General features: G+C 47.5%; 1 protein-coding gene across 1 annotated transcript in view; it reads left to right on the forward strand.

The window, feature by feature from the left end:
• Positions 1 to 20621, forward strand: part of LOC119463699 (oxygen-dependent choline dehydrogenase-like) — a 41423-nt gene extending 20802 nt beyond the window's left edge. Inside the window, exons 6-12 of the mRNA XM_049655342.1 lie at positions 9144 to 9268; positions 12679 to 12846; positions 13718 to 13862; positions 16110 to 16273; positions 17150 to 17327; positions 18171 to 18468; positions 20392 to 20621. Coding sequence (XP_049511299.1) covers positions 9144 to 9268; positions 12679 to 12846; positions 13718 to 13862; positions 16110 to 16273; positions 17150 to 17327; positions 18171 to 18468; positions 20392 to 20596 — 1283 coding nt within the window. The 3' untranslated portion in view covers positions 20597 to 20621. The remainder of the gene's footprint in view (positions 1 to 9143; positions 9269 to 12678; positions 12847 to 13717; positions 13863 to 16109; positions 16274 to 17149; positions 17328 to 18170; positions 18469 to 20391) is intronic.
• The last annotated feature ends 6509 nt before the right edge of the window (positions 20622 to 27130 follow it).

The following is a 27130-nucleotide window of genomic DNA, read 5'->3' on the forward strand; positions in this document are numbered from 1 at the left end:
TCCCTCCTCCTCCCCAGCGCCGCCGTTGCCTTTTCCGTCAACGATCCTCCCGTTCCACCGCTGACATTTCGCACCTCATCCCCAACGTCGCTGTTGCCCTTTCTCTTGTGCGCGAGGGGCAGTATGGGAACAGTGGCCTGATGAGCGGCGTCGGAGCAAGCTGTGGAAGAAGACAACGAACGCGCGAGCAGTGGCACGAGCGCGAGGCAAGCGCGAGGCGAGCTAGCTCACTTTTTCTGTACCTCACAGCGACCTTGAAACATGGGGATTTAAGGCTTTCACCTTAAAAAACATACCGGGCAGTACGTGCAAGCGAGCACGTCTACCTGGCCAGTCCAGGTAAGTCGATAAGCAAAAGAAGCTTGATAATTTTAATGCTTGATAATTATCAATCAATCAATTAATCAATAATTATAGTAATATTCCCAGGAACAACATTGAGGCCTGAGTGCTGGTGCACCGAAAAAGAAAGGGAAAATGTAAAACAGATACCAACAGTTAGGGGATAAAAATATGTTGCAAAAAAAAGAAACGAGATATAGCTGGATAAACAGCTCCATAATGAGCAATAATACAGCAATAGCCCTCATTTGAGAGACGGAGTACGTATACGGAAGGACATAAAAACTATTATAATGCAGGAGAGGAGAGCAGGTATAGAAAGAAGACTCAAGACAAAGTGCGAAGCTTGCAACCACTTTGCGAGTGGGCAAGACAGTAGCAAAGCCAAAAACAAGCTTGCGTCCGAGTGTCAACTACGCACTGTTATTGCAAGTCAATATGTATGTCATGTCTCGTTCAACATATCTTGCAAGTCCCATATTTTACGTTGACGACGTTCGTGTAGCTTGCGGTTGTTCGATATACAAGCAATAACATGGTGCGCCGATGTCGATATCAGTGGGTTCAGCTTAATATATGCAATGATTATTCATGACAAGTTCATAAGTATGCTTTCGACTCGGAGGCTTCAACTGCTAAAACTGCCCACGGCCAAAATTGAAAATGGACAGCTGGAGTTCCACCGTCGGCTACGCGGACGACGGCGAGCGGGGCAGGAGCTAGGAATTTCTTTAGGTGCGTACGGATGTTCGAGTTCATAACCGATATGTGTGCGCATGTGTCAATCAGCGCTGTCACAGCTATACCGTTAACGTCCACGTTGATGAGGTTGAGATGCAGGCAGTGTAAGCGGAGGAATTTCGGGTCGGGTCGTCATGGCAGGCTCACCTCTCGGAGCTGCGCCCATTAGTTTTCCGAGGAGCGGCGGGAGTATGCCTTGCATGCCAGTGGACGCATTGTAAATATCCTGTAAATATAATTTAACCCTATCTTTCCCCGTAACATTTTGCTGGAAGGTGAGGGCTCTCCAAGACGCACAATGGATTTACGCAGCGGGCGCTCCTTGGCTGCACTGACAATGCTAGCTCAACGCGAGAATGCTTCGGGAACGTCGCCATTCGTGCCCACCGCCATCCTGGCACAACCGCGCGACCCCATGGCACCTTTTCCGGAACGGATAACACCGACGTGGAAGATTGGCTTCAGCTCTACGAACGGGTGAGCGCGAGCCGTCACTGGGACCAGATCGTCATGCTCGCTAACCTGATCTTTTACCTCGCGGGAACGGCACGCGACTGGTTCGAGACCCACGAAGAGAAACTCACCAGCTGGGACTTCTGCAAGCAAAAGCTCACTGATTTGTTTGGCAAGCCTGTTGGCCACCGGCCTAACGCGCAGGAAGACCTTGCTTTCCGAGTTCAGACTTGCATCTGAGTCCTATGTGACCTATATTCAGGACGTGCTTGCGCTTTGTCGCAAGGTTGACGAGAAGATGCCGGAAGCGGAAAAGGTCGGGCACATCCTCAAAGGGATCGCGGACGACGCGTTTTGTCTCCTAGTTTTCAAGAACTCATTCGACAGTGCAGGACGTCATTGCTGAATGACGCCGCTTTGAAGAAGCCTCACAACTTTTCTCGCCTTCCTAATAAGGCTGCAACATCTACCGGCGAGAACCTCCGTCTGCCACCCGTGCCGGCTGCATCCGACAGTATTGATGCGCATCGTCCGCCGGGAGATTTAAGCTGCATCTCCAGTTTCTACCCAGGTTCACGCCCTAGACGATTCCCACGCAAAAATATCTCTCATCCAGACCATTGTACGGCAAGAGTTGGCCAATGTCGGGCTCCACTCACTGAGCCCAGTCCACAGACCCGAATACCGCTCACCCGGCATACCCGATCTACCACGAAGTTCGTACGCCCGTCCTCGTTATCGAAACCCGGAGGAATGGCGCACCTCCGATGACAGGCCTGTCTGCTTCTGCTGTGGACGCGTCGGACATATTTCTCGCCACTGTCACAGTTCTTGGAACACGCAGTCTTGGCCGAGCTATCGAAATACCCGGCGCCCGCTTGGCAGTCCCCGCCGGCCAACACACATCGAAGAAGACAACGCGCCAACATCTCTGCCTGCACGACCAAACCGTTCCCCTTCGCCATGCCGACATCTTTCCCGCTCGCCTCTGCCTCGTCGCTCTACGTCTCCTTCTTACCCCGCACCTCCACCAAAATGTTACAGGGAAAGAGAGGTTTAAATTATATTTAGAAGATACTTACAATGCGTCCACTGACATTCAAGGCTTACAAGATGGAAAACCAGTCCGCGTGACATCAGAGAGCGTCGTTGTCTTCTGTATTGTCCTCAGCTTTGTCTCGAGCAGTGTTGGTAACAATATCATGAAAATAATTCAAACTGGAGAACAGCAATTCCCGTATAGGCATTTTTGTGGCTTACTTTCTGGTCTAGTGATGGGGTTTTACGCTACTACAGCGCCTGCGGCTCGGAAACAGATGTAATAAAAGGAGCAAACTGCTCCACTGTCGTAGAATAATGCAGTTTTAGTGTGCTCATTATATATTTGAGATGATAATTTGGAAGGACCTCGTCTGGCCACAGCGCCTTTGCCTTCAGTTTGTGCAAGCTTGTATGTTTATGTGGGGCCCGACAGTAAATTATAACATTCTTTGTAAACACCCCATATTTGTGTTAGTGTCATTAGCGAGCGCCGGCTCGCGGTTCTGGTTAGGTGCTCTTTTTAGGAGGCGAAGCTTGCGCTTTCGGACAACGGGCAGAACTGCAGCGTTACCAAATGCCTTTCACGTCTCTGTGCATCTTTTGTCTGTTTTGCGTGATTGATAATGGGGCTGATATCTGCACCGCGTATCTACCTATTGTACTACGATACCCTTTTGAATCAACATTTTCACGATCGCGGATTGCACCCTTTATATGCCAAACATTTGATAAGGTACAATCATGTCAGGCGCTGTACGTCGGACCCACTTAACCCTCTTTGCATTATTAGCAATAGAGTGCAGCTACAAAATTGTTCCTCGAATGCACATTTTAAAGAAATGTGTAAACCACGATGAGCCATCACGCGCCAATAGGTGCGCGTGGAATTCGCTGGAGACGAGTGCGTTACTCACGTCTCCATTATGGAGCCTATATGCGAAAACGAGCGAAAACATTTTTTTTGACATTGCTCGAGCAGTCAGTGGGTTTATTCGGTATTCGCGTTATCAAGCGTCCATTGTTCAAGAGTATCTTAATTAAAGGTACAGGTTTTGCAGCTGCGGTGATGAGCAGCGGGGCGTTTGTGTCCGTGTTATCGCCCCGTTTTTTTTTTTGCTTGTTTCTTATATCTCGCACGTGGTATTCTTGGCAGGCACATTGAATAGGATATACCAGCAGCGCTATTAGGTCACTCGACAAGGCACGTACGTATTTTGCAATGTCAAATTAGAGGAAACACCTGATGACTCCAACCGAGCATTCGTCTAACACACAAAACTTTACATGCCTGCACAGCAGGCATTGTGCTTTCTCGTGAATTTTAAACACATCGAGGTTCAGTAACACTGAGCGCTCCTCTTAGTATGCTACCGTAAACGCTAGAGCGGCAGTCTGAGTCGAGGAGGGACAGGCATCGTTCAGCGACATGCTCGAGCTGCTACATTACCGCGATCGATATCCTATTGCGATTCATTTGCCCAACCGCGCAGTATATAGCTGTTAATATTTATGTTGTATCCGCATGTGTGTTCGCCTGTACACCGTGCCAACAACTATCATAATCGTGTCGTCAGAGGAACTAAAGAAGTTTACGACAGTGTATACGAGAAGAAGTCCATGCACGAGATAAGTTTAACAGAAGTCTATCAAAAGGAAAAAAAAAATGTTATAGTGAGTAATGGAATGCTCCTGAATTTTCCTTTTCATTTTTTTATCCGTCGTACCTAAGATGCTCTTATTCGCAAGTAGGGAACATAACATAAAAAAAGAAGAGAATGAACGGTTACGAAAATAGCGTAACAATAATAAAATATATGCGATGCAGTATTACAATAATGAGAAGAAAAAAATGCAGCGCTACAACCTTAATGTAATTTCAACATCACTTGAAGATCGAACTGAGATAATGTATGAGACATACATAAACGAAGGGACAGGCATCATTTCGAACCGAACCGAATCGAAGGCTGCCATTCGAAAAGAGCACGAGGTTTTCACCGTCATTGCTGATGACGTAATAGTTGTCGCACTATCTCGTGCTATTATGAAAGAGTCTTAAAGGTTGCCTTAAGTGCCCCTATGCAAATATTTTTATTAAAGCAAAGCTTTCTATGTCTCACTGATTCGTCCGTGAGCGCCGCAAACGCACTGCAGGAAAGCCAACTTACACAATGGAACTATCTGCACATCTGCGCACACAATAGAACAACGGCGCACGACATACGTATCGTAAAACACTGCAGTTTACATTCGCAGTTGTAGCGATAAGAACAATGGGAACTGCAACGCCACACTACCCAGACGAACTGTATATATCTGCATTGCATTACGCGCGTCACGCAGTGCATTCCCGGCCGTCACCATGGGTAGGCCGCGGGTGCAGCGCACGGCAGAAGAGGTTGCCGTACACGAACGTAAGCGCGAGCGCGATCGTTTCCGGAAGGCAGAGCCTCTGACTGTCTATCACAGCGATCACAAGGCAATACTGTGCAAGTGTAGAGTCGTCCGTGAAAGTGTGAGTATGTGCGTGTAATGAACGGCTGCATGACCTAAAATAAAGGCAATGCAACTTAACGATGTGTGTCTTCATTCAGCTTCAACGTTCAAAGAATACATATCCTCAGCTAGAGTTACTGTATATGCTCTATCCCCAGCAGCAGCTGTGTCACGTGCTGCGTCGTACAATGTCGCCCTCCGCATATTGTTAGAACAACGTACGAAGATCTCGAGTGCAACGCTAAGCCTTGCTCTCGCTTTCAGCGCTTTGCCTTTGGGCAAAACTGCATTTTTTGTTATGACGGCAGTTAAACGCTCGAAACCAGGTTTACTATTTGCATCCATCCGTCATTTCCGTTACTCCTCGTCGTCGGTCGTCGTCGAGCCAGTGGCAAGGCACTGGCCACCACGAAGCAACTAGTTGGCAGCAATAAACGCAATGCAATCTAAGCGCATTTCCTGCCACATTTAAATATTGCAACGCAACAGGGCTGTTAAGCTTTCTCGTCGATTTCCGAATTTCCTGAGCTCAGTGGTGCATAGGTAAACACACGTTATACTCTTTAAAAGCTTTATTAGCAATTGTGGTAATTCAACGTTGTTGAAGAGACTGTAGGCGCTAGATCGACATCGTGGAAAAATGCGTAAGCCGGCAATGTGTTCCTCCAACAAATCTACCAATACTTTTTTAGTGAAGTGGCTGAGGAGCAACAACCGTTTTCGAGGACCCGTGGAAACGAATAGAGAAGAAAATTTAATTCAGTAAGTCGCTAAAATTTGTGTCAAATTTTTAACAGCGAAACTGTTTAGGCCAGCCGTAATTTTTTGTTCTCTTCAAGAAACAATTAAGAAATAAAGCAAATGAACTTTCTTGCCGAGGCGGGATTCGAACCCGCGTACCCCCGGTCTCTAGGTGAGCATCGTAACCACTAGGCTATACAGCCATTTTTTTCTTCTTTATTGCATGGAAATATTAGTAGTTATATGCGAAAATTAGTCGTACAGCCACGCTTGCAGACCATGCATTTATGCGGACCATATGGTTGCATTCGAGCGTCATCATCTTCGTTTACAGCTGGTGCGTGCTCTGCGAGGTGAAGAGATTTAGTTTCGCGCTATGAGAGGGAGAGAGAGAGAGAGAGAGAGCGACGCATTCACGGAGCGGGTCTGCTGGAAGGCGCTGTCGGCATTGCAACGCGGTGTCGGTGTTGCAAGCTGCGCTATGCAACGCGCAGTGACGGCCGTAAGTCCGAGACGCGCGAAACGAAATTATCATCATCATGAGTAATAAGATGAAAAGTTTTCGCGCACTTCCGGAAAATGCTGGGCTAAAATCACCCAGCTTCGCTGTTTCAAGCGTTGCGCGGCCGAGTGCATGGTGAATTTGACATAACTAGCGTTAAGCTAATGCATATCATACCTTGTTAGCAGAGGAGACAATAAATGACTAGCAGCTATCTTCTGAGTGGTTAAGTGTTAAAGATGCATTCGCTTGGGGCACGTCACGGCCGGAACAAAAATGTTTTGAGCAACTGTGCGCGAGATACCGGTGGGAGTCGAGCTGGCCTTGGCCTTTGGCGAGCCCCGGAACCAGGCAGTCTGGTTCTAAAATTAGGCTTCGTGAGATGCCAGCGATAGACGTCGACACGGTAACGCAGGGAACCACTTTTGTGAAACCGAGAGGCAATCGATGCTTTCAACGTGTTAGTTTAGGACGCGGAAGCAGACACGCGGACTCTTGACACGTGGTGGACGACTACCGCGTGGCTTACTGGACTATTTTTGCAGACACAACCCTTCATTCTGTTCGTCACCACAATGGCTCTGGCTTTCTAAACGTTTCTGTGCCTTCACCAGAAACCAAGTGCTAAGCAAATTAAAGAGAACGCGTGAAGGCGACGTCGTACGCTGTATAAAAAAGGCGTAAAATGAAATGAGAACACCCGCTCCTTCAGGGAGCGCAGGGGTGTGCCTAAATAAGGTTCCATACAATGCGGACATTCATATTGGTTTATTATCCCGAGTTTCTTTTTTTTTCCTTTTTGTCTGGCGTAGCGAATACCTGATTATGACGAGAGCGTTCGCCGGTCACCGATCGAGCGGGTTGTAAAAAAGATTGTTGCGATACTTGGAAAGCGCGACGGAACACAGAAAAAAAAAAGAAAAGACACAGAAATAGACTGGACATGCGGATTTACTCAACACTAATTTCTTTTACCAAAGTGACACTCTTATCAAAGTGACACAGCTAGCAGCAACAGAACATAACAAATAATGTAATTCACAGAAGCACTTTGACAAGAGAACGCCATCTAAAATGTATTACTGAGTATCGTAAAGCAGACAGACAAGGGAAAACGCCCGATAACTTTTACAAAAGTTATACGCATGCTATTAGGTAATGGCATTCTTTAGGGCAAAGGATCACTCAAGTGTGGCTTATACCTTTGACTCGTAATCGGTTACTATGAAAAGCTTCAGTTATTTCTTTTGTTACTTTGTTATTGCGGCGTGATAGGACGGCTGTGTCATTTCAAATGGGGTTACAGTAAGGTGTGCTACAATGATTGGCCAGACGAGCAAACGATTCGGAAGAAGACACGGAATGTGATGCCACTTCAGCTAACGCGTGTTGATGCGCCTCCGCTCATCACCTACCCAAAACTTTCCACACGCGTATGCCCAAATGCGTTTCAACTGCCATCGACCCAAGTTGACACTAGTCAATGCTCAAGTCATTCCTACAGGTATGTTACCCCTTAAGAATCGTAATACTGCCTTCGTCACCCTCAGCTGCGACGACTGGCGAAGGCGGCATTCCAAAATGGTCTCTTAAGAAAGGGGTGTCATCAACGCGAACTAGCACAGTTGCGAGCGATCGCTTCTGTAGGTAATATATATCAAGGACGGCGACCACAGTGATCCCACAGGGCACTGTCGGCCATTGCAATACGGAAGGCCAAAATATTTTTCTTTCTCCTAGACATAGATGACAAATTAGGGTTGCCTCGCGTCGGGAAGGTCCAGGTGGAATTCAAAGATGGAGCCGCACTTAATGGCTGCAGATGCGCGAGAGGGCCTTTCATCCTAAATTCCTCGACACAGCATTGACATATTCAAGCGAATAAGGCAAGGCTTGGTCATCTGCACTGGCACCGCCTTTCCTCGTTCCCTTCTGGCATGTCACCCTCAGCTTTGACAGCGTTTCAAAACCGAGCCGGCATCTCATGGATCTACATTAAGAGCTCTACACTAACAGCGCAGGCCACGGGAGAACAAAAGACGAACGGGAGACAGCGCCCGTCTTCCGCTTGTGTTTGTCATCTCTCCCGTCGTTTGCATTATACGTCATGCATGGAGCGTGAACGGACTTGCTAAACTTTGTATGACAGCACGGCGTTTGCAGGAGACTAGCACTGGTCGTGCGATAGAACTGAGAACTGTTAGAAGAGTGTCACTGCGTGGGACTTGTGCGAGTCTTGGCGGCAACAACCCGCACGAGCCGCCGCGCTATCGAAGGTTTTCTCCGTGGTCCTGTTTGCCCACTCGAAAGAGACATCATCGGTAAACTTTTGACGTGTGGGACAGCCCACCTGTAGAATTACTCGTGCGAAATATGCTCATAGTCGTACTTTTCAAAGCACACTTTCACATTTATAGAAAAGCATGTCCCATAAACCACATATGCAAAAACACGATGGGAGCGTATAGTGGGATAACTCGTCTGTACGTTAAAGGACTGTTAGGTGTAGGGTGATGGGGCATATGAGCTCATTTGTTAGATACGTTCTTATTTTCTCTGCTCAATGCTTAACACTTCACTGCTCTCAACTATGAGGGGGGGGGGGGGGACGTAACAGATGTGTTGGAGTTAACGCTCGTGCAACAGTTCCGACTACCTGTGTGTGTCCGACTCTATGTCTTAGAACATTTGTTCTTTTGCATGAAGTGCTGTACTCTCAGGTACGCCTCAATCGTGTTTGCTGTTCGTTCAGAGTCAGTTCCTGCGGAATGTTCGGTTCAATCAATGACTGAGCGACTCAACGACTATACCCTTTCCTTGGGCGCAGGCTTCTCTCGAATGCAGACGAACGTGCTAGGTGGGACCCGCCACAGCGCATGCAAGAGCTTCATCAAGCCAGTGATATCACAGCGGCGAAACCTGCACATATCGCTGTTGTCTCAGGTCACCAAGGTAAGAAAGATGGCTGCCTGGCAGCTTCGCCGATCATGCTGCGTGGAAGTTAGCAAGGTGGAAAGAAAATTGCAAAAGGTACTTGGTATTGTACCTTCAATCATGCACGCAGCCGGTTCCTTCGCAAAGTTAAGAAGACGAAAGAATATTTGTGTGGAAATGATCGCAATTAGCTGGTTTAGTCGAGAGCTAAAAATATTTTATATCCGTGCCATACAAGAAGTCTGTGTGATTGAGAACACGTAAAAGTGCAAGGAAAGTGTAGATGCGGGCTTGGCTTATGTCATGCTACCCAGCGCTAAGCCATGACCGACAAGAATGGTTAACACAACAAGCGCTGGGCGGGTTTACGCTTGTTGTTCCATGTGCTTTAACGCTGAACCTACTGCATGCATGTATTGTGTATAACAATGCACCAACTGCAACTAGCGCGCTATTCTTTGTCGATGTTGTGCTACCCTGCTCTTTTTATTTAGATTATTTATATTGCGCTGAAAAGTGGAGATACTTTTTCGTCTGCCAGCCGCATATGCCCTGTAATATAGGCATTTTGCATCCCCGCGTTGGTGTGTCGACAAGTACGACAAGAATGCGTGCTAAGATATACTAAACTACCACGTACTGCAAAAAATCTAATTTATTTTGCTTTCGACTTATGTACGGGTTTTAGACAAAGCACGCGCGGCAATTTTTTTGTGCCACTGGTTCATGCCAATATGGCATAGAGTACGGCCACTTCAGTTTCAGAAAAGCCCACACATGTGCTTATTAGACAACGGCTTGTTGCTATTTACAGCAGATGTTCCCGAGAGCTTTCAGATCGCGCCAACTGCTTAAGCTACATTGGGGAAGTGATGGAAAGCATGGTCATCGCACGTCTATAATGATACCAACGTCACAACGCCGACTCTATCTTCGTGGCAGGCTTTAAAAATTAAATAAATTTGGGGGCTTTACCTGCCATAACCACGATCTGATTATGAGGTACACCTTTGTGGGAGAGACTCTAGAATAATTTTGACCACCTGTGGTTAGCGCTGGGTAGCATGACATAAGCCAAACCCGAATCTATACTTTCCTTGCACTCTTACGTGTTCTCAATCACACATACTTCTTTGTATGGCACGGATATAAAATATTTTTAGCTCTAGACTAAACCAGCTAATTGCGTCCGAACTTTCTGATCAACTTGAAGGAGCTTCAACTTCTGCAACAATCATGCTTACCAGAGGTAATCCAATCCCTGCATGCATCGCACATTCGTAATCTTTCCAGCTGGATTAATCGTTGTCATTCCGGCTAGGCTAATCACAATTAAATTTAAATTGCCACATATAACATCATCAGCGGCGAGAGTTTGTTGTCCTTTGTGCTGTTATAAAATACGTTTTAAACAAGCGACCTCGCAAATGGGTCATATTCTGTCACTCATGGTACATACGTAGACGTTAACAAGCAGCGCTTGTCTACGTCTGTCTCTTTCGCCGTCCATTGTCCAAGTTCGCGCTGTTATACGTCATGGATCAACACCAACTCGCCCGGTCGCATACCGTATACTATACAGCACTTCCGAGTCTGCAATTTGCCCTACATCGCAGGACTCATGAGCAATTAGTATAGGAGATAAGTAAGCACCCCCGTCAAACTCTCGCTAAAGAATACGAAATAATACATGCATTTCAGTGGCTGACAGGTGATGCCTGTTTACTACTGGTAATGACATCGCATACTACCCGGTCTACCCGTGGAGGAACCCGAAGGGTTCCGATCCCACTATCGAGAACCGACGCTCCAAGAAAACATTATCTCTTGGCTTGAACTATAACGCACTCTCATTGGTGGTCCCCTTGTTCTTGGAAGTGTCAGTAAACTGTATCATTCTTCAAGACTACCACTGCCATCACATATTTGCTGTTCCGATGCGACTTAATTATGACGCCTCTGGATCGGGCTGGTATTTAGGAAAGCTTACTCGTTGCGCATTGCAATGGGTGACACGCCTATTTGCGACTCCTGCGGGACGAAAACAACTACTGAATATTCGTCCAGAGCCACCATCTCCGGACAGCATTCAACCTGTTGGACTCAAGGAAGTTTTCAGAAACGAAGACCCTTCGACCAAAATTTCGGCGTAGCGAAATTTTCCATGAACAAACGCCTGTAACTCTTCGATCCGTTAAAACTAAGAGCTTGGCAGCTCTCAGTATTATTCCTTGGATAGCTCCCGTTCCTGGGCATAGCCATAACAGTTGATTAATGACCGCTAGAGGCCGGAGCAGCATACTTTGGACAGCTCATGGGGTCTTCATGTGTTGGACCCCAGGTACAGGTGACTGAAGGTGCAAGGGTCGCTCCAACCCGTATTATCTGAAGAGTCTATCTCCCCGTGAGGAAGCTATATAACGGGGCTTAACGGGGGTTAAAGGATAGAGTGGGGGTCAACATAGTTTCTGGCCTACCACGGCTCCGTCCACGATAAGACTGGCGTTTCTGGCATTACAGAAGTGTAATACCAATCCGGCTTAACATTTCTCTTTACGCGAGCAGCCAATCTCCCATTTCAGATGAAGATGAAGAATTGGAGTTGAGCAGGTGGTGTAATGCGTAGAACAGGTGGCCGCTGGTGTATTAAGATGACGCAGACGGTGCCAAGGGAAGTATTTCGTGAAATGCGAAAGAGGGCAGTCGGGGATAAAGTGATGACATTCGGACATATGTTAGCATAGAATGGAGTAGGGTTACTCATGATATGGACCACCTTCGTCGTGCAGTGGACTGGATGATGATATACGTACTATAAAGAAAAAAGGTAAAGGGCAGTCGTCCGTCCTTTTGAGCTCTGGGCGGCCAACGGCGTGGGCGGCGGAGTTTGAGGTAATCTCGAGAAGCGTATTTATCACAAGGCAAGCATGGCGGCATTCCCTGGCAGGAGAGATCCAGAGCCTACGAGAGTCACGAGGACGCAAAGATTCCGCAGAAAGGTGCTGGATCGCTGTATGGCTGAATTTCAGCGATCCAGCCTACAGCGCAAATAAAAAAAAATATTTAAAAAAGCGAGAGACAGTCAGCCGCTCTTCCGAGAATTGTTGTTTTTGTCGTCGCGTCGTCATTGTTGTAGTAGTATTCTCTTATTTACGTCAACTTTCTCTCTTTCGGCCTCCGATGGCATGGTAATTTCTCTTCACAGTATGTGACAGCTAGTTGACAATTGCACTGCGGCGAAAAACGTAGCGAGGTGGCGACAAAATTTTCAGCAGAGGTGTGCAAACAGGGGTAACAAAGTGAAATTTCTTCTCGCAACAATTAGCAGAGAGGTATGCGTACTATCGACCTCTGCACCAGCAAGGAATCTATAATGAAATGCAACTGAGTGATTGAGCGTGCTCACTTTATAAACTCTCCCCGTGCAGGTGCTGTTCGAGGGCCGCCGTGCCGTAGGCGTCCTGTTCGAGCACGGCGCGGACAAGATGCAGGTGCGCGCCCGGCGAGAGGTGATCATATCCGCGGGCACCATCGGCTCGCCGCACTTGCTGCTGCTCTCCGGCATCGGGCCCCGCAAGCAGCTCGAGGAATTTGGGGTAATTGTAGCCGTCTCACACTAAACTCAATTTTGTTGTTACAGCGATAGCTTTACAATGTTTTTGTGACAGCGATAGCTCTAAAATATTGTGACAGCGATAGCTATAAAATATTGTTGTTGCAGCGATAGCTATATCATATCGTTGTTATAATGGTAGCTCTACAATGTCGTTGTTACAACGATAGTTCAACAATATCGTTGTTACAGCAACAGCTCTACAAGGCGCACTTTCCTGCGTTGTTGAGAGAAGCAAGCACACTTCCTCACATTGCCGAGAAAGGGTTACATGATGGAGTGTTGTTTGAATGATTATTTCTAGTGTAACGCCATTGTCCTTTGAGCAGAAGGCGCAGCTGGCGAAAGTTCAAGTTCTTACTTCAATTCGACGTGTGTTCACTCCGCGTGATGTCCATATGTTGATCATTTTCTACCGCAATTGCAGGGTCTATTTTAGAAGTAACAATATTAGTCCGAAAGATTATAGGTTATTCAGTTGTGTTGTTATTCTAACAGGCCCACCTTTATAAACAATATTGCGTGGTCTGGAGGCTTTATATAGACCTTCTGCAGACTACACTGCTTTGTTTAGACTTTTATTTTGGCTAAATAAAGTTTTTATTGGAGAAAAATCATTACTGTCTTTTCCTTTGGGCCTGCTCAGGTCCAGGAACTTTCACTATTAGTCGGCAAAAAGCGTATTATTTCTATTTCCGAAGGTTGTTTGTTTAATATCCGCAGATATCATGCACAGAACGACAGCTACAGACTTAGTACATACTAAGTAATTTTCTCGCGAGGGCGCAACTGTGCGGCGTGTCTGTGTTTTCCATTGTTTCTTTCGCTCACGCACACCTCTTCCTGGAGTCCAGATCCCCGTGGTGGCCGACCTGCCCGTGGGCGAGAACCTGCAGGACCACGTATTCGTCGGTGGTGTCGCGGCCACCACCAAGAAGCGCTGCGAGCTCCAGCTCAACAGTGCCTCCATCATAGTCAACTACGCCTTACGCAAGGAAGGTACGTATACGCGTGCTCTGTGCAGTCATGGCCAAACGTGTCCAGGCTGCAGCGTACGGGAGTAGAGTCATTTATGGCCGCCGCGATTCTGAGAGTATGTAGAGTCACAGAGAAAGTGCCCTGCTTATTTTTAAAATCTTTGCCGTTTTGAGGATCGTATATATATAAGCTGCACCACGTACGGCGGTCTTGAGACCAGTTCTCACCAAACATGAATGTTTTACCATTGCATGACCGCGACTGTTTTGCATAAGCCAATTTTTGCATAACCATAACCTACAACTGCTTGTTGCAGGGTTAGTTGGTCAGTTCTATCGCCAGCAAAAATAGACGTTGCAGTTCTCGCCTACAACGTCACAGGTCCCGCCGGCAACGTCAGGGATGACGACGCTGCGCAGCAGAGAAGTAGCTTTCAAGAACGGGAACCCAAGGTTTGCACTGAAAAAAAAAAAAGAAAAGTTATCTGAGCCATCACCGCAATTCCGGTGTGCAGCAAAAAAAGAAAAAGAAAAAAAAAGCTATCTCAAGCTGACTGTCAACGTTAATGCAATTCGCATCGAATGTAACGACAATGTAATGACAAACCATATTGCCACCGCTGAAACACGTCACCCATGAGGCGTACACTGCCAGCCGGGTTCCAGCGGCGTTGTTCCAGTGCCTCAAGTCGACAGGTCTTGGCGACCGTGTGTAGACTCGGTGCAAATTTTCAAATGTACGCGAAACTGTGCTTCTCTCTATCTACTCTCTCTCTTTTCATCCCATATACCCCCTTTCCTCAGTGCAGGGTAGCAAACCGGAAGTACGTCTGGTTAATCTCCCTGCCTTTCCTCTCTTCTATTTCTCTCTTCTATTTCTCTCTCTCTCTCTCACTTCTAGACGCGTTCCATCAAGCGCTGCCTCCGCGAAGTCCGCGCGTGGCGCGTGTCTGAATATAGGTTGAAATTTCACGCAACGTCGTCTAAGTATATATGATGGGGTTTGATTTCGTCAGCACCGCAGAAATTTTGAAGAATTTTTTTTTTCGTTAATGAGCGACGCACACTAAGTGGCACATAGCCAGTGACACAAGTTGGCGTGAAAGAAGTTAGACACGTACGGACAGACAAACATACTGCAAACTGTAGCAACCCGAAATAATGGCAATCCCATTTAATATGGAAGAAAGAGGGGGGAATTAAGGGAAGCGGGGTTCTTGACGTAACCGTGACGTGCTTTTCCAGCTCCGATATGGAGAAGGCAAGGGACAAATATAGCTTGCCGGTGCTCATGGAGACAGGGGGAGACGACAACGCCACCTATGGCATTGGGGAGGGCATCTGCGGAGGAGAGTGATGCGGCCGGGATTCCAAGATTCCATCAATTCCAAGATTTCATTTGCGTCCGCGCTGTTACAAAACACTGTTTAAAATTTTGCTGTAGAATGCTTGCAGGAAGGCAGAAGCAAGGCTGTGATGCCTGGGTTAGGGTCTTTTAAGGTGCTTGTATTGAAGATAAACCGACCATGTTAACATGGGCATGCCCATTAATTTATTTCGGCAGCCCCACAGCTCTCCAACCTCACGCCACTTCTTGAGGTAAAGAATGAAGTCTCATGCAGATGTTATAACAGATAAATCCGGCGATGGTGCCAGTGGAAGCCACCGTTGGGGCAATTTAGCTAATTGGTATTCATGAAAGACATGGTTCTTGATGGCATCGTCATAATTAATTTTTGCATAACATTGCAATACTTCTCCAGAAGCTGGGCTTTCAGCATACATTCTTAATTAGGAAGTAATTTGTCGGCTTCGAAGTCTTCATGGTACCCTTCTTTGAGCCCGTCTTTGTTAGCAGTATTTGAGCTTCCCGCAAACATACTTAAAAAAAAAAAGTTCAATGTTCACACTATATGGCGATTATAACCTTTAATGTGTCACACCTTGCCACATTCAAGCCCATCAATCTCCTCTCGTTAGGTTTAATGCACCTATAATTACAGAAAAAAATAAAGAATTTTTTAAGGTTCACAATTGCTTTGAAGAAATACTGTGGTAACAACAGCTTGACTACAAGAAAATACATGAGAATAAAGATGAAAGGAGCTACAAGTACGTTATGCGAAATGTCCGTATGACTTTGCGTAGTTCTAATTATTCCTGCTGTGTCTAGACAGTTACACCACTGTCTTGTACGTATGTAGTAACCGTGTCAACTCGGCTTTTGACAACGGTGCTCCGTGTATGTACTGTACGCGCTTGACCCCAGGGCCATTCGCCGTACCGGCCGGCATCGAGGCGGTGGCCTTCGTCAGCACCTCCTACGTCAACGCCAGCCTGGACTTTCCGGACGTCCAAATAGTGCTCCTCTCGGTGTCACCAGCCAGCGAAGAAGGCGAACGTTTCCTCACCGACACCGGGCTCACAAAAGAGGTACTAGTGCGCATTAACAATACATTGACGGCTATTGCTGCGAACTGCTTATGTTTACATACCGCTTAATCATTTCTATTCCCTCCTTCTTAAAGCCTAGGGAGGCGTAAAGCCCCTGGAAAAAACTAAAGTAGCGCCAACTGCGCCCATTCGTCTCTACCTCCTCTCCTAGAAGCTGCAGCAGCGCCTCTTTGGTGTCCACAAGGAAACTATGGACGCGAGAGCCACGAGCATGGCCGGGATCGACTGGCACACACCGACTACACCGCTCGGAACCGCACCGTCCTGATGTGCCCTAGTGGGATAATTGCACAAGCCCATCTTTCCGGCCAAGGGCCATGCTCAACGCGCTGCGCAGCTCAACTAACTTGATTTACAATCTACAAAACGCACGAGAGGGGAGACGCCTGCACACGGACACGAATGGCGCTACTTTAGTTTCTTTTTTTCAGGGGCTTTAGGCAGGCGTTGTGGTAACTGCCACCGATAGGTAGCAGTTACCAGCCTGCTCCTTCCCAATTTCCTTCCCGGTCCATTCTGTATGTGCATTTTCATGTCGAATTACAATCGTAACAATCTCAATGAGACTCCTCAATTGGGATATTCGTAATTGGTCATTCATGACTTGGACATCCATGACATATCTGGTGCAAGAAAGTTCCTTCGCATAATCAGGGTGCTTATAGTGGTCCCCCCTACATCTATACTCAATACAAACACTTCCGCATCTTTGGAGCACAGGAAGTGCAGTGTGACCTTGTATCCTTACAAATCTTGCAAGAATGCAAGCTCCTCGCAGTCTGCTTTCGGGGCGCACCGTGGACGCTCTTTGAACTTCTCACAGGTGCCGTGCGATGGTGCTTTCGTTTCTCGCAGGCGTACGAGAAGTACTATCGCTCCAAGCGGCACCAGTACGCTTTTCAGCTGGCGCCCATCCTGAACCGGCTCAAGTCTCGCGGGTACATCCGGCTGCGCAGCACTGACCCTGACGACTCGCCCATCATCGACCCCCAGTACTTCACCCACCCGGAAGACATCAAGGTGGCAGCGGAAGGCACGTGACCCTGACCAATAGCTTTACCTTGCACGAACTCATATCAGGTATACAATGAAGAGGAACTAAAGAGCGGCAGAAGATCGCTTTATAATGTCAGTGTAGCGCGCTTTTAAAGTGTATAAGTGTGCACGTATCAGATGAGAAAAGAGTGATTACGTGGCGGAGAAAACGACGGCCAAAATTTCCGTGTTTTAACTTAGAACCGTAATCACAGCGTTTGTGACGTCAGCGTGGCTTCACAGCTTTCTTAGCATGCTCGTGTACTTGGGCCGTTTTGTGGAGAAACAGCTAATACGATCGAGCTTCATAGCGACGTCATCCATTACGGTAAACATGTGTTCAAATGGTCCCAGGAAGGTGCCATTGCAATTGCTGTCAGTGCGAGATTGTGTGGAAACTCTGAACACGATGTCAATCTGTCTTTCGCGTTTCGATCGCGCTTGTACTTGTTTCTCAAGTATGTATTCATTGTAGGAAAGATAATTTTCGGTAGAGAGTATGTGTAGTTTATCAAAAAAGACGAAATATTCCTCTTTAGTGACCATTCATGTCAGATTTACAATAAGGAGACCAGTACTGCTTATCGACCCGGCATCCTGCGCTACGCGGCTCACCGGCTGCACGCGCTTATGTCGTGTTCCCTCCCGCTGTGCGCGTCACCTTGTCCAACCACCTCACACAGCGTTTCTGAATGAACACTACCTGAACGACCCACATATAAATTTTCCGCTGTATTCAATTTTCCTGAAAGCAGACGCTCGGGTGGACCAATTGCCGGCTTGTCTTGCAATACGCTATAGAACCGCCTGTTGCCACCAACAATCTTCTCGTCTGTGGAAGGAGAGGTTGGCAAGTTAAACATTCCTAAACCGTTCACAATGTATAGCCTACGGCATGATGGTGACTTTCGACGCACAGGCGCCCGCAAGGCGGTGGAGATCCTGCGGACCGAGGCGTTCGCGAAGATGGGCACCAAGCTGTGGAACGTGCCCTTCCCGGGATGTGAGGAGGCCGGCGAGATGTGGAGCGAGCCGTATCTCGAGTGCCTCGCGCGACACCACACCTCCACCGTGTGGCACCCGTGTTGCACGTGCCCCATGGGCGAGGACCATCGGGCCGTCGTCGACAGCAGGCTCAGGTATGTACGTAGGTACATGCCACGCGGACTGAACGTGCAGGAGTGTCTGAAGGCGGTCACGTGGTAGAGGTAGAGAGGGGATGGGATAGCTCAGAAGATCATGTATGTATGTATGTATGTATGTATGTATGTATGTATGTATGTATGTATGTATGTATGTATGTATGTATGTATGTATGTATGTATGTATGTATGTATGTATGCATGCATGCATGCATGTATGTATGTATGTATGTATGTATGTATGTATGTATGTATGTGTGTGTGTGTGTGTGTGTGTGTGTGTGTGTGTGTGTGTGTGTGTATGTATGTATGTATGTATGTATGTATGTATGTATGTATGTATGTATGTATGTATGTATGTATGTATGTATGTATGTATGTATGTATGTATGTATGTATGTATGCATGCATGCATGTATGCATGATGTATGCATGTATGCATGCATGTATGTCTGTCATCATCATCATCATCATCAGCCTATATTTATGTCCACTGCAAGACGAAGGCCTCTCCCTGCGATCTCCAATTGCCCCTGTCTTGTGAGAGGTGGCGTGGAGTAGAGGTAGAACACCCGACTTCAAATCTGAAGGTCGTAAGTTCGAATCCTACTCCATTCCACTACATTTTCAGGCATGAAGTGGTGCCTGACACCGGCAAAGAAGAAAAAAAATACATATTGCCGAGAGCTAGTGGGGCTATACTAGTTCAGGTGCAACCAAACTAGGCAGGCCCACTAAGCTTCATCAAAGTCACTCCCTCACCAGAACAGGAATTGGCCTCCCTGGTGCAGTATTCGGCCACTACTTCCCTGATGATGTATGTATGTATGTACATTGCCTGCTGGAATTGTGATGAACAAAAGTCTAGCCCCTCTGTATCCCTTCTTCTCGTTTATATATATATTTATTTATTTATTTATTTATTATTTATTTATTTATACGTATATAGAAAGGAGAGAGAGAGCAGGTGTTGGTGGTCTGCTCCGGACTACCATCAGCTGCACTTCGCTCCTTGAAAAGGCAGGACGTGTGTCGAGTCGAGTGAGCTCCTGAACAACACTTTGCAATGTGGTGAACGCAGCTTAAATCATGGATCCGGGACATCAAAGAGGTGCTACGTAATGCTAACGTATTGATCTCGCATTCAACGCTTGATCACCAATGACTTTTATTTTAATTTTCAATTACGAAAGCACTGCCACGTAGCATGCGCAATTGATAAAACGGTATGTGTATATAGGCTCGCTTCATAAAGTATGGCTTGTAGAACTGATTGTCCCTGAGCAAACACACATGATACGGTCAGTGCAACCACAGCCCATCTTCTTCGTGTTGCGCTCTTCTTATGGAAGGTTATCCCACATATGCAGCCACCCATCAACCTCCTGTTATCATCGTGTTGTGGTATGTCTGCATCACCCGCCGCGACAGCTCAGTGGCTGCGGCGTTCAACTGCAGCTGAGTGCGAAGTCGTGGGGTCAATGCCGGCCGCGGTAGCCGTATTTCGGTGGTTGGCGAAGTGCAAAATAACGTTCGCGTGCTTAGATTAAGACGCACGTTAGGGGACCCAAGATTAACTAGGAGCCCTTCACTATCTACGCGGTGTCCCTCGTGCTCCTAGAGTTGATTTGGGACATTGAATCCCACGAATCAAACAATAACTCCGTATACCACCTACTCCGAATTTGATCTACAGAGGTGGGGACGTCATAACATTAAAACCAATCAGGTTTCGACAAGGCGACTCGACGAAACGTTGCCTCCCATCGTTCGAGGACCTGTTGATTATACTTCGAGTCCCCCCTTCCCGTGGATCATCTTTTCCTGTTATCATCCCGTTATGGCCACTTCTGTATGCCAATTGCTCCTCGCCGCATGCCGCGAGCCTGACTGTCGCTCATTTCTGCGCTCTCGGTGCAGGGTACGCGGCGGGGTGGAGGGCCTTCGTGTGGTGGACGCTTCCGTGATGCCCACCATCGTGACGGCCAACCTAAACGTCCCGGTGCACATGATCGCTGACAGGGCAGCCACTTTCATACGGGAAGATTACGAAGGCGCTTCTTCTTCATCGGGGCCTTCCCGTAGTCCAATCTCAAGAATCCTGTCGTGGGCATCGAGAACGTGAAACTGACTGCTCATTAAAACTTGAAAGTGACTTTCCCACTACTTGCTTACGTGTGTCTCACAACGCTGGGCTCCTTGGCTTGAAAGCGAAAAACACATCGGCGTAAAAGGTCTCCTAAGCGTCGTACCAACAATGCAACCAGCAATTTTCCATCAGGGTTCCATGTTTAGAGCTGGTTTAAACAGGCAGAACACTATATCTTTCCCACGCGTTGTCCAAGGAATCGGATGGATTTCACATGTTTTGCAAAGTAAAAGCTACCCTATTCGATAGAATGATGGAGAAAGTAAAAAAAAAAAGAAACAGCAATTGGCTGAGGTTTAACTCTTGTAAACCTAGTTATCACGAGCGAAAGATCTGTTTGGCTTGGTTTTGCTAATCTGCGCCTCCCTTTGCTCCGGTGTTTCAGCAGCGAACTTTGCCTTTGCTTGAGATTTCGCAGCCTGCCGTCTAGCTATATCTACTGGATGATTGGATTCAGCCTGTCGCTTGCGCTGAAGCGCACGCACAGACGACCCAGCCGGCGCGCCATCCACGGCGAGACTGAGCGACCAAGCGCCGGCGAAGCAGCCGTTAAACCTTCGCCTAGTCACGCGGTACCGCAGCGGCGAGGCTCCGAGGGAGCACAGCGGCGACGCCTCTCCGCAGCGGATCACGTGACGTGGCGTCACACCTGCCAAATTTGCACTCCGGCGGCTCGCGATGACCTTGAGCACTTGCGAGACATGGCGTAGTAGAGCTTTCGCTCTAATAAACTCCGCCTTCATTCCACCGGGTGAAAGTGGATGTACAGCGCAGCTGTTGCCGACGTCAGACAAAGACGTGACCGTCGTTAGACGACGAGCACCACCACCACAAGTGTCGTACGTTACGTGCGCACACACGCGCGTGCGGTAGTGCAGCATACATGCTCATTCCTCTAGACACTCCGCCAAGCCCAAGCGCATTAGTCAACTAATTCAACTTTTCCAAGTAAATTGCGTCAGAGAATTCGTAAAGTACGACTTACACACAAGCTGCACACATGATAGCTTCGGATTGTAAGAGCGCAAGCTGTACTCGTATCTTCCACGACAACGTAGCGTAAGCGACACTCTTTCTATATAGTGTGCGCCGACTGTAGTGCGCTATTTAGCCCACCATGCGTACAGTTCCGCGAGACAATATAAGATCACTGTGGTCAGCCACGTGTCTATTCCCGAGGCAACGCTCCGCGCACTGCGCCGAATTGACGCAAAAGGCGCCGTCCGCTCTCGTCAACGCAGCGACTGGGATGAACCTTCAGTTCAATGCAATCAGTTCAATGCTTCAGTGCAATCAGTTCGGAACGGTCCCTACAAAAGGTTCCGGTTCGGGTATAGTTACAAGATGGCGGAGAAAAATTGGTTCGGGTCGGTTCCGGTTAACCTGAAGATAATTGTTCACCTCCGGTTTTTGGTTTAGTACCGATTGGGTTCGAACACCTCGGTCGCCGGCGCCTTGGTGATGGCATTCACCTACCAGCCGTATTCCTCGACATTGTCATTGTATCTGAGCCTCATTGCCTTGCGGAAAAGGAGGGCCTATACATACCCTGAAAGATCAGCCCAGCTTCTGGTGGCGTGAGAGGACATTTTGTGGGTTGGTATATTTTATTGCGATTAGCATTCTTGGGAAACTTCACCCCATTTACGGTACATATCTACCTTTTTGTTTCTGTGTTGGGTTACTGGCAATGTGCCACTGTGTATGTGCAGCTCTTCAATGACAAAAAAAAAAAATCGTTTAGAATTCATGCAGTGCTGGGCGGACTCAAACCCGCGTATATATATTCATAAAGTCTTCTCTGAATGTAGCTTCAAACACACACAACGCGCGGTCTTCGCGGCGGCACCGCTGGATAGCGCAGGGCGTCCTGAGGAAATAAAGTTATTGTGTTTAGGTGAGCATATACGGTAATGCTGACAGTGATGCGCTATAGAGCCTGCAGTACACGCCTCATGCAAGACGCGTTTTCGAGGTGGCATATACGTATTCACTGCATAACTAGGTACCACGCCTGTACTGACCAATTAAAAAAAGAAATCTTCTTGCTATCAGAGACAAAAATCAGTTTTACACACAATATTGCGAATTGCCATTGAAAACCAAGAATGAATGGCTGCTGTATGTAACAGAGCTTTAAAAATACGTTAAATAAATGGTTGCCGAAAAGGGGATAAGAACTTTGTGGTAGAACAAAAAAAATGCTGCTGAAGGACTTGTATGCTGTAAACACATGTCAGAGGACCCGCTGCAAAAAGAGAGAGAGAGAAATCATTTTCTGGTCGTACTGTAAAGAATAAAGCTGCATGACCAGTCTGCAAAAACATTACATGACAGACTACAAGAAATACTCACAGGTTGTCAGGCTTTAACGTCTCCCTTCTTATGGATGAGTATAATGTTGGCGTTCTTCCAGCTTCCTGGTACACTTGAAGTCGTGAGGCACTGCGTATAAAGGGTCGCAAGCTTTTCAGGTATGATATCTCCTCCATCCTTGATTAAATCGACGGTTATTCCATCTTCTCCAGTAGTTTTTCTCCTGCTCATGTCTTTCAAGGCCTGCCGTATACCTAGGTTAAACTTCTACTTACACAGGTCTGGTCTGGTCCCCTTACCATTATGCTCGATCTGTGGCGAAGCGGAGATAACATACCATTTCTTGTTGTCTTGTAGGCGTTTTTGTGCAATAAGAATAACTACTGGAACTTACCGCTTCGCAATATTGGCCTAGATAATCGGAGCCTGTGATCGTACCTTTTGGAGCCTGCATTATTGATTTCAGCCACAGAAATACTCGCTTGGCAATCCAAAATGATCTGATTGAATCTAATCAATGAACATGCCAGACTGATTTTCTCCCTCCCCACCGTAGTTTTTTTATTCATTTATTTTTTTTACCTACTGGTAGTTTTTTTCCCTCTCACAAAACCCTACTTTCTAAGCTCTAGCGTTGAAATCCTTAATTCCCTTGTTTTTGTACACCAATTAGAAACATCCGCTTCATGACCAATCCCCCACTGTGGGTGTGCGCCGCAACCATTCAGGTCAAAAGCTGCTGGAAAGCAGCTTTTTGTTCCAGTCCTGGCATTTTGCCTTTGTAAGAACTGAATGCGAAAATAAACTGTCTGTCTGTCAACAACGAAGACATACAAATCTGACAGGTGTTCAACCTGCCACAGATTATGGTGTTATCAAAAGGAATGAAACCAACTAGCGTTATGATAGCTACAGCTTAGAAGCCAAATTCTTTAGTGCAACACTGCTTGGAAGCCATAAAAAGGAACCCCTCACCTGCTCTAAGTAATATTCTCTATTTCGATCAAAGTTTCATTAGCGCTTGCGACAATTGCTAAGCTTGAGTTGCATTCCTAACAAGTTCAACATTAAGCATGTTTCTTTTTACTTAATCATGACTGCGTTCTTGTTGGAGACAACTAATGTACAACAATAGGATAATATTGTGAACAATGTTTCGTTTCACAAAAGTATAGGTACGCACATTTTCCCACCCGATTTCTTTTTCGTATTGGTTTTTCCAAACCAGTGGCGTACTCATTACAAGATATTCCTCGTTCTTGCCATTGTTATGACACTCTATTAACAGAAACGTGCCAATGCTTGAAGCTGTCGCTGCAGTTGCTCCCCTAGCTCTCACGTCGGTGCCCATGGCAACGAGGACGCTGGCGCCGTGGCAAAGGCAGCACACCACGCCACTGTACCCGTCAGCACCGCTATGTGCGTTGCACCTAATTGCACCTATTATATGCAACGCACACGTCGGAGAGGCACCTTACGGCGCTTCACCCGGATTATAGTGAACTAGATAGGGGTAGTGGGACGAGGGCGATCCGGGAGCCGAGGTCGTTTGTACGGAAACCGGCAGGCGGCGCTGCTGCGCCTTTCACCTGAACCGCCCCGCAGTGCGCGCTTATTCGCCGTGCACTCATCGGAAGAGTACGATAGATCTGAAGCTCATGCTTGACTCCTGAATGCTTACAGTGCTCACAGTGTCAGCAAAAGGAGAATAAATATATTTCTACAGTGTTGTCTATAGTGAATAAGCAGTAAAAAAACGATGTACAGCGCGAAGGACAAGGGCTGAGAGACAACACACACACAGCGCAGTGCGTTTCGTCTCTCTCGGTTCCTATCCTTCGCGCTGGATATCGTTTTTTACCATGGATTACCAACTAGCCCAAGCAACCACTTTGTGTAAATAAATATTTTTGTCTCAAAAGCTCCCAGCCATGGAATTTTAGGTACAAATCCGCCTATGAGAAAGTTCGCGGAACTACGCGTGGCTACTCGGAATGAACGGGTGTACCAGTACATCGAAAGGGTACCGCCGGGGCCGTGATTGCAAAAAAATAAGAAGAGATAGAGGGGCTCTGAAGGAAGGTACGAAACCATTTTATTCAGGACAAACCCTCAGATCACAAAAGCGGCGTCAAAACAAAACCAGGCCCCTAGGTCATCCTATCTCTGTGGCTTTGCGCTTCTCGAGCTGTTAGTACCTTATAAGAAGTGGAGTCGCGTGAGGACTTAGAAAGAAACAATTCTCATGCTTACTTAATCCTTGTGAGCGTCGCATCCAACATCATTGGAGCAGAGGAAATTACTTTTACAAGAGCCACAACATCGCAGATGCTGTTCGTGTGCAGCTCTAAAATGTTGAAACATTCTGTGAATATGTTCTCAAGAGCTTCAATAAATGAGTACAAATCTTGCGACGGATACAAAAGTCCACCCCAGTCACACTGCTGAGTGTACCTTGAGGGTAACAGGTGTGGCTTCTGTTCGGCTGACGAGGAGAATGTACTCACATAAACAACAGTTAAGTTTTAGGACGCATTTTCTTGCTACGTAGCCTGCTACGTAATATATAAGCCGTGAGTCACTCCTCTCCATTACTAATGATGAGTGGCTAGCACGGGGAGCTTCTACTATGGCTAGAGACTCTTCAGCTTCTTCTAACCTCCCTTAGGCGAGCAGCTCATCAACACTGTTTGGAGAAATATAGGGAGTTTTGTCGTCCACGCTGAGAAGTGCATTTATGATTTCAGGGGTGACACCGTCCACACTTCTTTCCATGTTGTAAAATGACAACAGTTCACTGTGATAAGAAACTGATCTGGCGAGGGGTGGGCATTACAGCCGCTGGACTGGCGGATAATGCCAAACACGTGCTCTACGGAGTCGGTGCTGAGACGAGCAGTTATCAAGTGATTGAACCCTACATTCTCTGCCATGTACTCTAGGAGAGACAATGTACTGGCAATAGTGACTCTCAGCCCTGTCGCTGTGGAGTTCCAACCTGCCTGCTCCCTTGCAAACTTGCAATGAATTATGTGCTACCTCCAGCACCTGCTTTGCCTTGCCCATCGTCCGTGACACACTCTCACATACGAGCGTCTTTGGTATGTACGTGCGGCAAATTACTGCACTAGGGCTCTCGCCGTAGTTCATCAGCACAGTCTTCTCAACACCGGCAGTCTTTTCCTCACTGTCCAACGAAGGCAAAACCACGGCCGGACTGGAGAGGCGCGCGCGCTCGCGCGCCTCTCCAGTCCGGCCGTGGCAAAACATACCCAACACCATCATAGTTCGGAAACGTGAGCAGTGCTCAGTGGGTTTGGGAATTTCACTCAGCACAAATACGCTATTCTCAGCGCCGTCACCTATTTATAGTTTCACTGGTCTGCAGGTCGTCCTCTCTCAGGCACCGCCTTTTTGTCTGGTCGGCATGGGGATGTAAGGCAGCCCTTTTCCTTGTGGGCCGTTCGCGCGATGGATTTTTCGAAAGGTACATGGGGAGATTAGGCAGAATCGTGGGCACGGCGTCTGTCGAGAGAGAGGGCTTTCCGCGTGGTGTACGTACCTCTTTGCCTTCGATCGTACGTGATCTCTCAGTACATACTTTCCGTCAAAATGAAGCTCGCATACGGCGTAAGTGGCATCCAGCGGCTTGTCCTTGCGGTGTAGATTCCGCTCCCATGTCACGCGCATTTCTTCATCCTCGGGGACACTGAACAGAGACAACTTCAGGGCATCTTTCACTCTGCTATACCCAGTCTTACAAACAGGCGCAAATCAATAGTTCAGTAAATTCAGTAATTCAGTCAATCGCCACCTCAACGCGCACATGCCACCAACAAACCGCGCACGTGCAACTGCAATCGGTAACACATCGGGGCCTCTCCCAACGCGTGCGGCGGGGATGCGGCTTCAGGTGAAAGGCGCAGTGGCGCCACCACACGACGTGCGAATATTTCCGTGTGTTTCGCATCGCCGGCGCTGCCCCTATCCGCCTCCCTCGACCCACTACCCCTATCTAGTTCACTATACCCGGATCAACACGTGCCAGCAGTCGACCCTCCACACCTCCCCCCACCGTCCCCTTCCTGATCGCGGCCCTCACAAGGCCAGGAGCGGTCTCTCCCGCTGCGGCACCGGATCGGCTGCTCCTGGACCGACATCCCGGAGGTACAGCAAGGAATCACGGTGGCGATA

This window comes from Dermacentor silvarum, chromosome 9 (assembly GCF_013339745.2).
Source record: "Dermacentor silvarum isolate Dsil-2018 chromosome 9, BIME_Dsil_1.4, whole genome shotgun sequence".
NCBI classification, from domain to species: domain Eukaryota; kingdom Metazoa; phylum Arthropoda; class Arachnida; order Ixodida; family Ixodidae; genus Dermacentor; species Dermacentor silvarum.